The following is a 15,520-nucleotide window of genomic DNA, read 5'->3' as shown; positions in this document are numbered from 1 at the left end:
TGTCCCACACATTGCCAACATACCCAAAGTTAAAATTGAGGAGAGTTGAAGGTAAGTTCCATTTTAAACTCTTGACAGTCAACATTGGAATCCTGTCATCTCTTATAATATAAGAAAGAATATTTTAAGGTTAGAGAGAGGTAAGCAATATGTCCCTGGTTTCTACTAAATTAATGTCCTTGACAAACTCAAAGTCTTCTTTTTCATTTCCAAAGAGCAATAGAAAATCCACAGTTAAAAACGAACAGTTGGACTTACATGTACTCTACAGAATAAAGGAGCAATACATTTTCCTGAATATATGACAAGCTATACAAATATGCAAGAAAGTTAAGTTGTTTGGAGAAGATTATTTCACAGATTTACCTCCTAAGGATTGATTGAAATCGAGCCCCAAATCAAAAACTTGGGATATCTAAAGACAACTTTTAATATAGCAGTATATTAACATACATTTATAAAATAATGATCAAATACCATGTTCTGCCTTTTCTTATAACCTAAATTCCCTCCAGTCACAATTCAATTCAGCGAACACTTCTTGAACACCCAGCCCAAGCAGAGTTCACTGTGTTCATTATCTCAGCTCCCAGGTATGAATCATTTCCATTTTTCCATTTAATCACCCTACTTTTTCCACCCACAGAACATTGCTGAATTGGTCACACACTTGGATGATTACAAATCTACGTTATCTAATTTTAACTGATCTTTGATTTTGTTCAGCATTCTTAAATTAGCTCTTTGTCAAGCTCTCATGCAGTCACCTCAATGGCTTTCATCTAGTTCCTTTTCCAGCCCCATTTCCACATTCTATAGACAGCCTTTCTTTCAGTACTAATGCTCTCTACCTGACCTCTATATAGGAATTAATGATTATTATTGACTGTTGAGAAATAATGATAAACCCCATTCCAGTTATTCAGCTGTAGTGTCACTCAAGCTGAACCTAATTTTGATTGATTGATGATTGATTGATTTGTCTTTGCCAATATTTTGTTTAACACAGGTTTACTGCAGGAATTATAATAATTTCACAAGCTAATAGCATACAGGATAATGTCACTTTTTCTTTTTTTTTTTAAGTTGAGGCTTTTAAAAAAAAATTATTTATTTTGGCTGCACCAGGTCTTAGTTGCGGCATGCAGGATCTTTTTTTTCAGTTGTGGCATGTGGGATCTAGTTCCCTGACCAAGGATCAAACTCAGACCCCCTGCATTGGGAGCACGGAGTCTTAGCCACTGGACCACCATGGAAGTCCCAGAATAATGTCTCTTAAGAAGCCAATAAATAAATAATCTCCAAACTAATGACAAATTTTTTAAAAAGTCCAAATTTAGGAGAGGTGTACCTTTTTAACAGTTTGTTCCCAGGAGAGTTGGCTTAGTAAACCACAAGCTGAAGGCACAAAAGCAAAAGTCAAATGTTGCTGTTGGAGCGCACTGCTAGGGAACGAAGACTCAAGTGTTGACCGGCTAAATGATCTTGGTGGGGCTGCTGCACTGTTTTCACCGTTGCTGGTAAAAGGTCTTACCCTGACAGGAAGCTAATGCCACAAGGTCTTCAGAGACCTATTCTGATGAGCAGAGTCGCCTTGCTGAGGCCAAACATTCTCAGATAGTCCTCACGATTCTGGGTATTTATAGTCTAAATGTCCCCTCACCATAGTTGCTTATTCATTTGTTCTTATTGATCAGCCCCCGGTGGTGCCCCTCAGCAGCTGAGCTACAGAGTGCTTCAGCAGCAGCCTCAGATGTCCATGATGCTCTCCTGATGCAACACCTTCACTCTTATAGAAATACAGCTTTCCTTATAAAAACAATTTCATTCTTAGATCAACTTTGATTTATTGAAGAGAAGAATTAAATGCAGAGAAAATGTGGCCTGTGGATTTTCAGAATTTCTCTTTTGATTTTATATTAATCTCCTCAAGTAAGTCGTAACCCCATAGGGCTAATCTAAGTAATGAATGGAACCCCTAATTTGGGGAAATGGAAGGACCAATTTAGAGACAGGGAGGCAAATTTCCTGCCAACAATGTTATACAACCTGGAAGAAACTCCAAACTTTCAACCATATCCTTTTGAACCATAAAACTGACTCTCTTTGAATCAAAGATGGCTTTTCTCCCTTAGTTGCATATGGTCTTTGATGAATAGGATTTATAAGACATCACCATCTACATTACTTCTTCAGCTGAACTCATAATTTCACCATGTCCACTACCTAACTCTTAACTGATGGTATCACATTTTTCCATTATTGAGATATTAGTCGGTAATTCCATGCAATACAGATGGTATCAGCAGGGATCTACTGGCCCCTTAAAATCTAAATAAGTTCCCATGAAAATTCATGCAAATAGAAAGCTCTTCCTAAAATTTCAGCTATTTCCTAGGAGATTACATTCTGATGTTACCTCTGCCACTGTGCTTCTTCCTTAAATACTCTCTTTATTCCATGTCTTGTTTATGTAGAAGTAAAACCAACCTTTCTTATATCTCCTCAACAAAACTAAATTAAATTAAACCAAGTACTCAGAGCATTTGTAAGCATAGTAGAGTTCATTAAATGCTGGGGTTATCTTAGGTGTTTGTATCACATATGATGCAGGTACTTGAAATCCATTAATAGATCTTTCTTTTCTTAAATGTCCTTACCCCCATGTCCAGGACCAGTGGGTTCTCCTCACTCAGTGCACACCTTCCTTCAATTATTTCCTGGCTATTCTTGCTTCTTTTCTACCCCATTTTTGTCTGCCTTTCCTCACTCCTGGCTTGCTCCACAACTCCAAATTAGAATGCCTCTATCGGGCAGAGCACTCCAGCCCTCCTCAGCACCTACTCCCAGACACTTCAGGAAAGAAGCATGATAAAAGGTCCTTCCTTCTGGCAAAATCTATCATTCCTCAGTGGTAATCATAAACATAAATGGCATTTTTTTTAGACTCAGGCTTAAAACTTTCTTGTATCATTCCACTTTGATACAGGAAAATCCTATACATGTAGGCAATTTCTACAAATCACCATCATTTTGCTACAATAATGCCCAAGCCATCCAGAGTTTTATTTTTATGTCATAGTAAAGTCTTTAATTTGGGCCACAAATGATGACACCAGAGCATGGCTGAGGCAACCAGTTAGATTTCTATAAAGTTCCCTCCTTTTCCCTTCATAGAATTCTCCTAAAGGTCAAAATATTGCTCCTGAACTGGCATGACAGTCTTTCATTTTTCCCTTGTATTTCTCTCTCCCCTTTCTGCCTTTCTTCTTTCTTTCCTTCTTTCCTTCTTCTCTCTCTTTCTCCTCTCCCTTTCTTGCCTTCCTTTCTTTCTCTTTCTCTACCCTTCTTTCTCTTTCTCTTTTCTTCTTTCCTTTCTTTCTTTCTTCCTTTTTTCTTTCTTTCTTTCTTTCCTTTTCTTTCTTTCTTTCTTTCTTTCTTCCTTTCTTTCTTTCTTTCTTTCTTTCTTTCTTTCTCTCTCTTTCTTTCTCTCTCTCTCTTTCTTTCTTTCTTTCTTTTCTTCCTTCCTTCCTTCCTTCCTTCCTTTCCTCCTTTTGCCTCCTGCATCCATCCCAGCCACCATTTTCATCTTGGTACCCATAGGGTACCTTTCTTTCTCTTTCTCTTTCTCTACCCTTTCTTTCTCTTTCTTTCTGTTTCTCTACCCTTCTCTTTCTTTCTCTTTCTCTACCCTTCCTTCCTTTCCTCCTTTCTCCTTCTGCATCCCTCCCAGCCACCATTTTCATCTTGGTACCCATAGGGGAGATCATGGACAGGTTTTAAAAATACTGTTTTCAGGTTTCTGTTCACAACTACTAAACTGGGTAAATAGAGTATCAGCTAAGATAGCTTCAGCAGCACTTAGATAATCAACAGTGTGAAGACTATTACATGCAGTTCTCTCTGCCTCAGAGACTCTTTCTCTTCTTCTTCTAGCCAACTCTTAACTTATCCTTGAATTTAAACATCCCTTCCTCAGGGATGCTTGCCCTGACCTTCCAGGACACCATCTGTGGTTAGTATAAGCACTTTCAGTGCAACCAGCCCCCAAACCTGTAATCACCTCTGACACCCGTTATGCTTCATTCATCTCCTCTTACTCAGGGCCTGTCAGTGCCACCAACCTGCACCTTCTGAGTACAGAGACCCTGACTGACCTATACTCAGCACATGATCACTGCTCAGAGTATATTAAGTAAATGAATAAATTAATAAGACTGTCTCATAAAGTTTCTTTCCAGAGTGTGTAAAATTTTACTTTTCTTTTTAGAATAAAATAGTGAAACAGAATTGTTCTAATTCTGACTTTTAAAAATACAGGGAACATCTCATTCAATGGATCTCAGAACTTCAGTGAAAATATGGGTTTTACAATCATAGCAAGAATAGTTTTATTTGTTCTAAAGTTAAATACATATTTTCCAAATAACCTATGGTTGATTATCCTGAGGCCAGATCCAAGCTGTTGCACATGGGTAATATTGACAATGTTAGAGAAAGAAATAGAGTCCAAAATCTCTGAAGAAAATCACAAGCAAAAAATCAATTTTTCAGAAAGATGTTTTTAAGTCAGTCTTTCAGAATCCATTTGTCTAGGTTTTCAGTTTCTTTATCTCCAAATATTCAACTCTAATTTCCAACATTTTCTTCACTTACACTTTTAGAGAGAATTTATAATCCACCTAGGTAGTATATGTACTATACCAAGTGATTATTTTAAAATGTCTGGAAAAATATACATATTACAAAGTTCCACATCATTTTAACCCAGAACAAAGCCACTTGCTACTACTGCATTTAGATCTAGGAGTGAAATTCTAAGCTTCAATTCAAGCAGCTGGGATATCCTAGTATCTTTAGAATCTAAAGTCCAAACCACTAATCTTTCTACTGTCTCCACAGTTTTGCACTTTCCAGAATGTCATACAGTTGGAATTATACAGTATGTCTTTTCAGGTTGGCTTCTTTCATTTAGTAATATGCATTTAAGTTTCCGCTATGTCCTTTCATGCTTGATGGCTCTTTTTTTTTTAACACTAAATAATATTTCATTGTCTGAGGTAGCACAGTTGGTTTAGCCATTCACCTACTGAAGGACATCTTGATTGCTTCCAGGTTTTGGCAACTATGAATAAAGTTGCTATAAATATTTGTGTGCCAGTTTTTGTGTGTACATAAGTTTCACCTTCTTTGGGTAAATGCCAAGGAATGTGATTGCTGAATTATGTGGTAAAAGTATGTTGAGTTTTGTAAGAAACCACCAAACTGGCTGTACCACTTTGCATTTTTACCAGCAATAAATGAGAGCTCTTGTTGCTCCACATTCTTGCCAGTATTTGGCATTGTCAGTGTTCTGGATTTTGGCCCTTCTAATAATTGTGTATCTTGTTGTTTCTATTTGCATCCCGATTGATACATGATGTAGACATCTATTTACATGAGGTTATTTTTGCTAGCATTACTCCATGAAATTTCATTTTTACAATGTCCTAATTAGATTTCCAAGTGCTTTTCTATTAAAGTTATGACAGATTCCATGTTAGTTGTGCGATAACCCTGCCATCCTGAGATGTGATCATTTAGAATAACATAGTTTATAGAGACAGTAATCCCCGCAGCTTCTCGTTGTTAAAGAACATTTTCCTCTGGCTCCTCTTTTTATGGATACAGTTTTGGTATTTTAATACTTAAGTAGATTAGTGGGATTTAATTTTATTTAAACCCTACCATGTACAAAGAAGACAACTTGCTTATTTTTTATAAAGAACCCAAGACTTTCCCATAAGCTCGCAGATTCTCTTCCCCCAGTGCCATCATATGTTGTCTGTCCCATTGATTTGAAACAGTTTGATTAAAATAACTTTGTTTTCTGTCAAGTAAATAAAGGCTCAGTCATGCCCATTTTCTTCCCAGTCCATTTCCTTTCTGAACTGGGTATCGGTGTATGTTGGGAGAGGTTGAGATTGCTAATATGACCACTGTTGGAGAGAGAAGCTCCTCTTCCCTGTGAGCTGTCAGCTGATCATCATCATGTTCCTGTTGCAGAGTGGCTGCAGATCTATGCAGGCACCTAGATTGGTATCTGTTGAGGAAAGACTGTATTTTTTGGCAACATCACTTGCTCTTGCTGACTACCTTTTCCTTGGGCATCCAGATTTCTACCTCAGCAGCCAGCTCTTCCCCTCTCCAGGATCCTACAACCCTTCAGTCCTATTAGCATTTCACTGTCTCCTCACCAGCGTTCACAGGAATTTCTGGACCTCATACATGCTAGACACAGGACGAGTGGAAGCAATGACATTAGCTCCAGGTTATCTCTCAGCATCTTCTCCACCAATGCTGTGCTATTATTCTCATTTCATGTTGAATGAAGCCCAATTTAGGTCTTACTGTAACAATAATTTTCAAACATCATCTAGGATTATTTGTTTAAATAAATACTTAGGCTTTGGCTCCAAGTCAGCGATTCCAATTTAAAAAGTCTGGGTTGGAATGAGACCATGCACCAGTATTTTGTAAAAACTCTCTGGGTGACTCTAATGTGCAGTACAAGTTGTTTATCACTGCCCCAGAGGATGCAGTTTCTTCAGTAGCTATCTGGATGTTTCTTCAACCCTCATATCCCCATGGAGAGTTTCATATCAAGGATGGGAGTAGATGAAGATCAACAGTTCTCGAGCTTATCTAACTTCCTCTGTTTCTATATCACTATTTTCCCCCAAGTGCCTACATTTTATATCTTCCTGCTTCTCAAAGTATTATTTACCCTTCCCTTCTCTCTGAAACCATGATGGTGCATAGAGTTCAGGAAGGGAAATGGTCATATTATTAGGACAATATATCAAAAGAGAATACAAAATATTATCTTCCTTACCTATGTCTCCCTAAAGTATCTGTAACATTAAATAGGAATTTTTATAAAATTCAAGTAAGGTATTAATAAGAATGCAGGCTTCCTTGAAAATATTTGAATTTCTATCCCCCTAAAACCCCACACCTTTAATAAATGTATCTTTTACATAGGTTTCCACAATTCTGTGGATTCATATTATTTGTTTCTTCAGTTACTGTCATTTCCTTAAACTTCTTTTCCTCTGGAAATAAACTGATGTAAAAATGTATTGATTAAAAGTCTACTTATTTTCTTGTTGTTTAAAAACACTTTTGAAGCAAGCAATCAATGATTTTTTATTAATTTTTAATGGTGGTGATTGTTGCTTAGCCTGTTTAAATAAAAAGGCAGAACTTCTTGAGAGATGGCATAAATCTATATAAAATAACATTGTCATCTATAGTCCATGATACCAGTGAAACAGTACAATTAAAAAGCTCTTTAAGTTCATAACTCTCAAGTAGGATAATGTTATCCTCTTTTTCTGAGTAAAAACTGAATGCATTCAATGTTCAGAGACAATTCCAAAGTCATGTTGCTGATACTGGGTGAAATAAAAACTCAAATCCAAGTCTTCTGGTTCAAAATTCAGTGTTCTTTTTAAAACAATGTATCTATTTGATTTCCTGTATCTGTGAATATACCAAAAGTTCACTTTCTGTCTAGATGATCCACCAAAAAAATAAATTTTAGGTAATGATCACAGTTCCAAGCAGTCCTTGGTCTCATTCTTGTCATTTACTCACAATTTTTGCTCATGTAGAAATGTTTCCCTATGTCTCAGCCAGGTCTTCCATTTATTTTCATTAGCGTAGCATTGCTCCTAGTGTTTTTTTTTTTTAACAACTTTATTGGAGTATAATTGCTTTACAATGGTGTGTTAGTTTCTGCTTTATAACAAAGTGAATCAGTTATACATATACATATGTTCCCATATCTCTTCCCTCTTGAGTCTCCCTCCCTCCCACCCTCCCTATCCCACCCCTCTACGTGGTCACAAACCACGGAGCTGATCTCCCTGTGCTATGCAGCTGCTTCCCACTAGCTATCTATTTACGTTTGGTAGTGTATATATGTCCATGCCTCTCTCTCATTTTGTCACAGCTTACCCTTCCCCCTCCCCATATCCTCAAGTCTATTCTCTAGTAGGTCTATGTCTTTATTCCTGTCTTACCCCTAGGTTCTTCATGACCTTTTTTTTTTCCTTAGATTCCATCCACCTCACTACAAATAACTCAATTTCATTTCCTTTTATGGCTGAGTAATATTTCATTTTATATATGTGTCACATCTTCTTTATCCATTCATCTGTTGATGGATGGACACTTAGGTTGCTTCCATGTCCTGGCTATTGTAAATAGAGCTGCAATGAACATTTTGGTACATGACTCTTTTTGAATTATGGTTTTCTCAAGGTATTAATGGTGTATGAAGCATTTCTTCTATTCTCCTTGCACATGACTGTCTTACTTCAATATTTAGCAAATGCACTGGTGTCAGGCATTCTCGCCAGCTGCCCACAGCCAAGCAGGTGCCGTACTTCAGTCTCACTATCGTATCTGTCATATGACATTTGAGTTAAATGAATTATAGAGTGTTGAATATGACAATGATAAGAGGTAAAAGTTGTTGAAGAATAATTTTAATAGAGCAGACATTTAGTGTCTACCAAGATTCATGTCTCCTCATTGATTTTATTCTGCCAAATGCTTCTCTGAATTACTGCAGCTCTAGTTCCACCACCTGGGCATATATGGGTTTATCACATTACATGAGGGACCAGTGTAAGCCAAGATTAGAGGAGATCTACAATTTCTTGATATATTTTATGTAATTTTATTTTCATTCAGTTTAAGATATTTTTATTGCTATTTTAGAGCAGAGGTTTTTTTCTGGCTGAAAAAATATAAATGTTTTGTATTTCTTAATAGTCACATGACTGCACACATTACGTTTTTACCTGCATGATTTTGCTTTTACTATGAGACATGGATACTGAATTACATGAAAAGCCTTTTCATCATCTGTAGATATCATCATATAGTTCCTCCTTGAGTTACTAATATTATAAAATTTTAATAATAACTTTTCTAATGAACCAAGTTTGTACTCATGAGATGAAGCCAACTTAACCATAATGTACAAATCTGCTAATAGACTACTGCATTATTTCATTTGCTAATATTTTATTTTGTATGTATGCCTATATACTCATAACTAAAATTGTTATTTCTTGTTTATGTTATTCTTGTTAAATTTTTACATCAGAGTTTTACAGGCATGGCAAATATACAACCTATTTTTCATTTTCTATACTCCAAGGACATTAAGTTGCAGAGAAAATACCTTTTCTTGATATAAAACTTATAGTGATATCACTTGGACTATGGGTTTTTAATTTTTGCTTTTGTTCTTTTAGCTTCAAAAATATTTTTGAAGAGTACTTTTTACAACTTCTATTTATACATAGTTATTCTTTATTTCTATCTTCTTGAATAAATACAGTAGTACATATTTTTTAGAAAATGAACTAACAATATCTAGATTATTTCTAAGTTATATAAAGTATTCTATCATAATTTATAATTTTCTTGGTTTTCTCTGCATCATTTATTATGTTATCTTTTTCACTCCTAATAGTATTTTATCTTATTATGTTTATTATATAGGGCTAGTTGTTTATTAACGTTAGTGAAAAAACTCAGGGATCTACATATATTTATTAGTACCAGTTACCATACCACATAATTAAAATGCCTCCAAAATGATTGTACGAATTGAACCTTCCCTACCAATCTCTATTTCCTTGGCTTCTCCTTTTTTTTTTTTTAACATCTTTATTGGAGGAAAATTGCTTTACAATGGTGTGTTCGTTTCTGCTTTATAACAAAGTGAATCAGTTATACATATACATATGTCCCCATATCTCTTCCCTCTTGTGTCTCCCTCCCTCCCACCCTCCCTATCCCACCCCTCTAGGTGGTCACAATGCACCGAGCTGATCTCCTTGTGCTATGCAGCTGCTTCCCACTAGCTATCTACTTTACATTTGGTAGTGTATATATGTCCATGCCACTCTCACTTTGTCCCAGCTTACCCTTCCCCCTCCCCATATCCTCAAGTCCATTCTCTAGTAGGTCTGCATCTTTATTCCTGTCTTGCCCCTAGGTTCTTCATGACCTTTTTTTTTTTTTTAGATTCCATATATATGTGTTAGCATACGGTATTTGTTTTTCTCTTTCTGACTTACTTCACTCTGTATAACAGACTCTAGGTCCCTCCACCTCACTACAAATAACTCAATTTTGTTTCTTTTTATGGCTGAGTAATATTCCATTGTATATATATGTCACATATTCTTTATCCATTCATCTGCTGATGGACACTTAGGTTGCTTCTATGTCCTGGTTATTGTAAATAGAGCTGCAATGAACAATTTGGTACATGACTCTTTTTGAATTATGGTTTTCTCAGGGTATATACCCAGTAGTGGGATTGCTGAGTCATACAGTAGTTCTATTTCTAGTTTTTTAAGGAACCTCCATATTGTTCCCCATAGTGGCTGTATCAATTTACATTCCCACCAACAGTGCAAGAGGACTCCCTTTTCTCCACACCCTCTCCAGCATTTATTGTTTGTGGATTTTTTGATGATGGCCATTCTGACTGGTGTGAGATGATATCTAATTGTAGTTTTGATTGCATTTCTCTAACGATTAATGATGTTGAGCATTCTTTCATGTGTTTGTTGGCAGTCTGTATAATTTCTTTGGAGAAATGTCTGTTTAGGTCTTCTGCCCATTTTGGATTGTTTGTTTTTTTGATATTGAGCTGCATGAGCTGCTCGTAAATCTTTGAGATTAATCCTTTGTCAGTTGCTTCATTTGCAATATTTTATCCCATTCTGAGGGTTGTCTTTTTGTCTTGTTTATGGCTTCCTTTGCTGTGCAAAACCTTTTAAGTTTCATTAGGTCCCATTTGTTTATTTTTGTTTTTATTTTCATTTCTCTAGGAGATGTGTCAAAAAGGATCTTGCTATGATTTATGTCATAGAGTGTTCTGCCTATGTTTTCCTCTAAGAGTTTTATAGCGTTTGGCCTTACATTTAGGTTTTTAATCCATTTTGAGTTTATTTTTGTGTATGGTGTTAGGGAGTGTTCTAACTTCATTCTTTCACATGTAGCTGTCCAGTTTTCCCAGCATCACTTATTGAAGAGACTGTCTTTTCTCCACTGTATATTCTTGCCACCATTATCAAAGATAAGGTGACCATATGTGTGTGGGTTTATCTCTGGGCTTTCTATCCCATTCCATTGACCTATATTTCTGTTTTTGTGCCAGTACCATACTGTCTTGATTACTGTAGCTTTGTAGTTCCTTGGCTGATCCTTAACATGCAATACTGGGAACTGACCAAACACTTTCAGTGTTTGAGTTCCACTTGCTCTTCATGCATGCACGTGTGTGAGCACACACACACATGCACACACATACAACCTTGCTTTCAAAAGAAAACATCATTACCTTTTTCCTTCCTCTTTGAAAAGTTTAGGCAGTCTGGTTTTATTCTGCAAGAATATTTTAGGATATTGCTTCATAAATATATTGTGTGCTGATAGGATGTTGGTCCGGCTTGAAAGACAGAGACAAGAGAGAGAGACAGAGAGAGAGAAATTGCATTATAAGCATCATAAGAAAATAGCTTCTGAGGCAAAGATTTTTAACTCAATATATACAACTTAATTCTATACTATTTAGTCTAAAAAGAAAATGACAAAAATATAAAACATAAACATTTTATGCTTTAAAAATATCCACTATAAAAATTGTCTATAGTGTGTTTCAGTGAGAAATATTTTAAGAATATCAAATTCAGGACAATGTCAAAAATTTAATTTTTAAGTTGAGTCTTCTTAAAGTTTTTTTCCGTAATTTATTAAAGCTCTTGTATAAAATATACCACAAAATTAAAATTCCCCCAAAATGATTCACATAGAGTTTACATATACATTATTGAAAAGTATATTTATCTGACTCTTTGCAATGACCTATGAGTCTCTTGCACTATTTTAGGACCAGAACAAAAATGTCTTAGACCAAAAGTTCAGCATTTCCCAAATCCAGATCAATGGGATCATCTGGGATGTTTTTTTAAGTACAGATTTCTGATCCTTTTCCTGATGAAGCAAGAGCTCCAAATGTTGAGTCTGGGTGGGCTTCTCTATTTTAACTATCAGCCTCCAAGTGATTCTTATTTGCAGTTAGGCTTCAATACACTTAAAATATTTAAAAATGTAAATAACAAGATCCACTGGAATATAGCAAATTGACATTCAGTGTCAGGTAATGACATTTGTTTCTGGAAAATCTGCCCTGTTCAATTTTCAATTGACAACCACCATGAAAAGCTGGTCAGCTTCTTAAAATGTTGAACATTCATCTTGACAGCTTATATGAATAATTATCAAAAATAATCATGCTTAAATCTTAGTCAGTATTTGCTTCATGGCAATGAATATAAAAATCCTCGAGAAGGCTTTTTTTATTTCATTGTCAATGTAAATAATGACACCTTAAAATATTTATAACAGCTTTTTTCTCTTGGCCAGAGTTCATAAAACACCATGTTAATTCTTTACACAAAACAAATACTATATACTTTAAGAAACCTATTTAATTTAATTTAACTTGATTCAAATAATGCAATGTGAATGTGATTTAATATGACATTAGAAATGTTCATTCCTACTATCTCACACTATAGAGTAGACCAAGGATCTACTATTTTTTTTTAAATTCCAACCACTGAAATAAGTGGAAGATTTCTCAAGATCTTTCTTCTTTCATTTTTTTCTATTTGGAACTCAGATTTTACAATCATCTGTTTTACAGGTCTACCTGTTATAAATCTAGTACTTCTTATATGACAAACGTTGTGCTAAGGTCTTTACATTATTTTTGTCTCATTGTATAGTTATATAACTGGAAGAGGCTGATATTCTTTAATTCCCATTTTACACATAAATAAACTACAAACAATAATTTGCTTAATTCATGTTACTAGGAAATGGAGAACAAAGAGTACATATGAAAACTGAATTGACTTCTAAACCCATCCTCTTAACTTTTTGGATATACCACCCCTGTAAATAATAAAACATGTTAGTTCTTACTATGTGCCAGGCATTATTCTAGGCAGTTTACATGTATCAGATCATTTAATCCTTACACAACTATATTAGCTGATACTACTATTGTCTCCATTTTGTAGGTAACAAAACTGAGGCTTAAAGAAGTACAAAAGTGTGATTTAAAAAAATTTTCTACATGGAGCCCATTCTACAAGACTTGAAACCTTAATCCAATCTGTAATCTAGATAAATCATCTTTAGAGTGGCTAAGAAGCCTACACCAAAATGCTAAAACCTTCACTCTTGTCCTTTTCTATGTGTATGACTGAGATGTCTGCTTTATCTAACCCTTGAGAATTTTCAAGATGTGGTGGCTAGTATACATGTACCTGGTGTTTATAATTTATGTCTCCAAATTAATGTGCCCAAGAAGTGAAAGAGGTGGAAGGTTGAAATGGAAAAGTCAAATGCTAGAGCTAATTTTCAGAATGAGGCCCTAACTGCCCTATAATGCTCTGATGGATGTTCTATATCACAAAATGTAATTTGGCAGTCTACTCCTATTTCTGAGTCTCTTGTCAAAACAGAAACATATAATCCTATGTGTTTAGTAGGAATACATTTGGTTTAAAACCATGTGAAATTTGTAAATGAATGCCCCTAAATGTGGATAAGAGAAGTAGATTCAAAGAAACATGAAATAAATGTAATTAGAAAGCTAAGGACAAAGAAAGATTCAGAATTATAGGAGGGTTGGAGAGTAGACCATGGATCCAAATAACTATTTGACAATTTGAATATGGTCCAGAAGATACTTTCATAGTTTCCCATGCTATGAGTAAACACTGTCTATGAACAAAATTTGCCACTTCACTGAAGTATATATGCAAGGAAATTTACCTACAAGGAAAAATCTCCAACTTCTTCAAGCAGATGAAGAAGTGCATGCAAAACCTATAGCTTGAGGAAATCAATCAAGATTGTGGAGTAAGAAGATGTGGAGCTTACCTCCCCATTCAAACACATCAAAAATACAACCATATGAAGAACAATCCTCACTGAAAACTAGAAACTGGCAGAAGGAATCCTGTACAACCAAGGCTATAAGATACACATATAATCAAGTAGGAAGGGAAAAAAAGTGATCAGGTCAGGACTGTGCCCCTGGGAGAGGACTCAGAGAAAAAGGGAGATAACACGGGAGACACCACCCTGGGGAGTGAGAGTCACAGACTGGGCACCTCAGTCCAGAGGTCCTACATGGGAGATATGAGCCCTCTTGCTGGTTGGAGGACTGCTGGGACTAAAGGGAGGGCTGTGGGAAGCCTGGACTCCACTCATGAGGAAGAGCACGTTGGCATGCACACCAGCCCTAGTCGAGCAAACACTCGGCCCTGCTCACTCCATGTCACAGTGTGGCACTGGATCTGGAGAGGGCACAAGTAGGGAAAGATCTGACCATAGGAGACAGAGGTAACCTGCTACTGGAGAAGAGCCTAGGTGGGGTGGCAGTGACCATTGTTGGTGCTTACTAAAGCAGTGCATTAGATGCAACCCAGATCTCTGACAGTGGCTCACAGCTCACCTCCCAGTATATACTAAGAGCCTACATGGGCCCTGCTTGGCCTGTGGTATGGGTCCACAACAGGATGGGGGTGGAGGCTGGGGGAAGTGATTGGCTGTGAGGGACAAAGGGGACTTGCACCCGAGGCTGCATCTAAGTGTAGCAAGGGAAACAATTGCGGGTGCCTGCAGAGGCAGCACATCAGAGACAGCTCGAACTTCTGTCTGAGGCCAACACAAGCATCTCCTGCTTCAACACTACCTCCTCTGGGGCAAGGGGCCCAATGCTGAGAGAGGAGAAAACACACACTTAAATGGAACAGAGACAGCTGGAGCGTGACCCCCAAGGCTTCTGCTCCAGCAACTTGGGATCAGATGCCACCCCAACTGGGTGATGATGGCAATTGAGCAGACAGGATGTCCCACCTCACAACCCACTGCAGCTCTAGTGCCTCCATCTCCAGCCCCACCCCCTACCAAAGTGATAACTGCTAGCACACGCTAAGGAAAACTGTGAATATCATCCATGTAAATACAGCTCGCCTACCAAAGGCACTGGGTACATGCAGTCTGTATAGGGGTGCTTCCACATAACAACAAACCTTCAAGACAACAATAGGTAACCATTTCACCTAAATATATAGAGACAGAGAAAGTTAAGCAAAATGAAAAGGCAGAGGAACTGGTCTCAACTGAAAGAGCAAGAGAAAACTCTTGAAAAAATAAATAATGAAAAAGAAGTAAACAATTCACCAGCAAAGAATTCAAAGCATTGGTAATAAAAATGGTGGCTGAATTAGGGGGAAAAAAATACATGTACCCAGTGAAAATGTTAACAAGAAACTAGAAAATATAAGAAAGACCCAATCTGAAATAAAGAATTCAATAGCTGAAATTTAAAAATACACTGGAAGGGCTGAATAGCAGACCAAGT

At 36.6% G+C, this 15,520-nt stretch overlaps 1 protein-coding gene across 1 annotated transcript in view; it reads right to left on the bottom strand.

Annotated features, from left to right (window-relative positions):
• CNBD1 (cyclic nucleotide binding domain containing 1) overlaps positions 1-15,520 on the bottom strand; it is a 395,245-nt gene that overhangs the window by 348,794 nt on the left and 30,931 nt on the right. The window contains 1 exon segment of the mRNA XM_049700473.1: positions 11,417-11,524. Coding sequence (XP_049556430.1) covers positions 11,417-11,524 — 108 coding nt within the window.

Source organism: Orcinus orca, chromosome 17 (genome assembly GCF_937001465.1).
Source record: "Orcinus orca chromosome 17, mOrcOrc1.1, whole genome shotgun sequence".
NCBI lineage: Eukaryota > Metazoa > Chordata > Mammalia > Artiodactyla > Delphinidae > Orcinus > Orcinus orca.
Note: the sequence above shows the minus strand (reverse complement) of the source record. Positions and strands in the feature narration are given on the sequence as shown.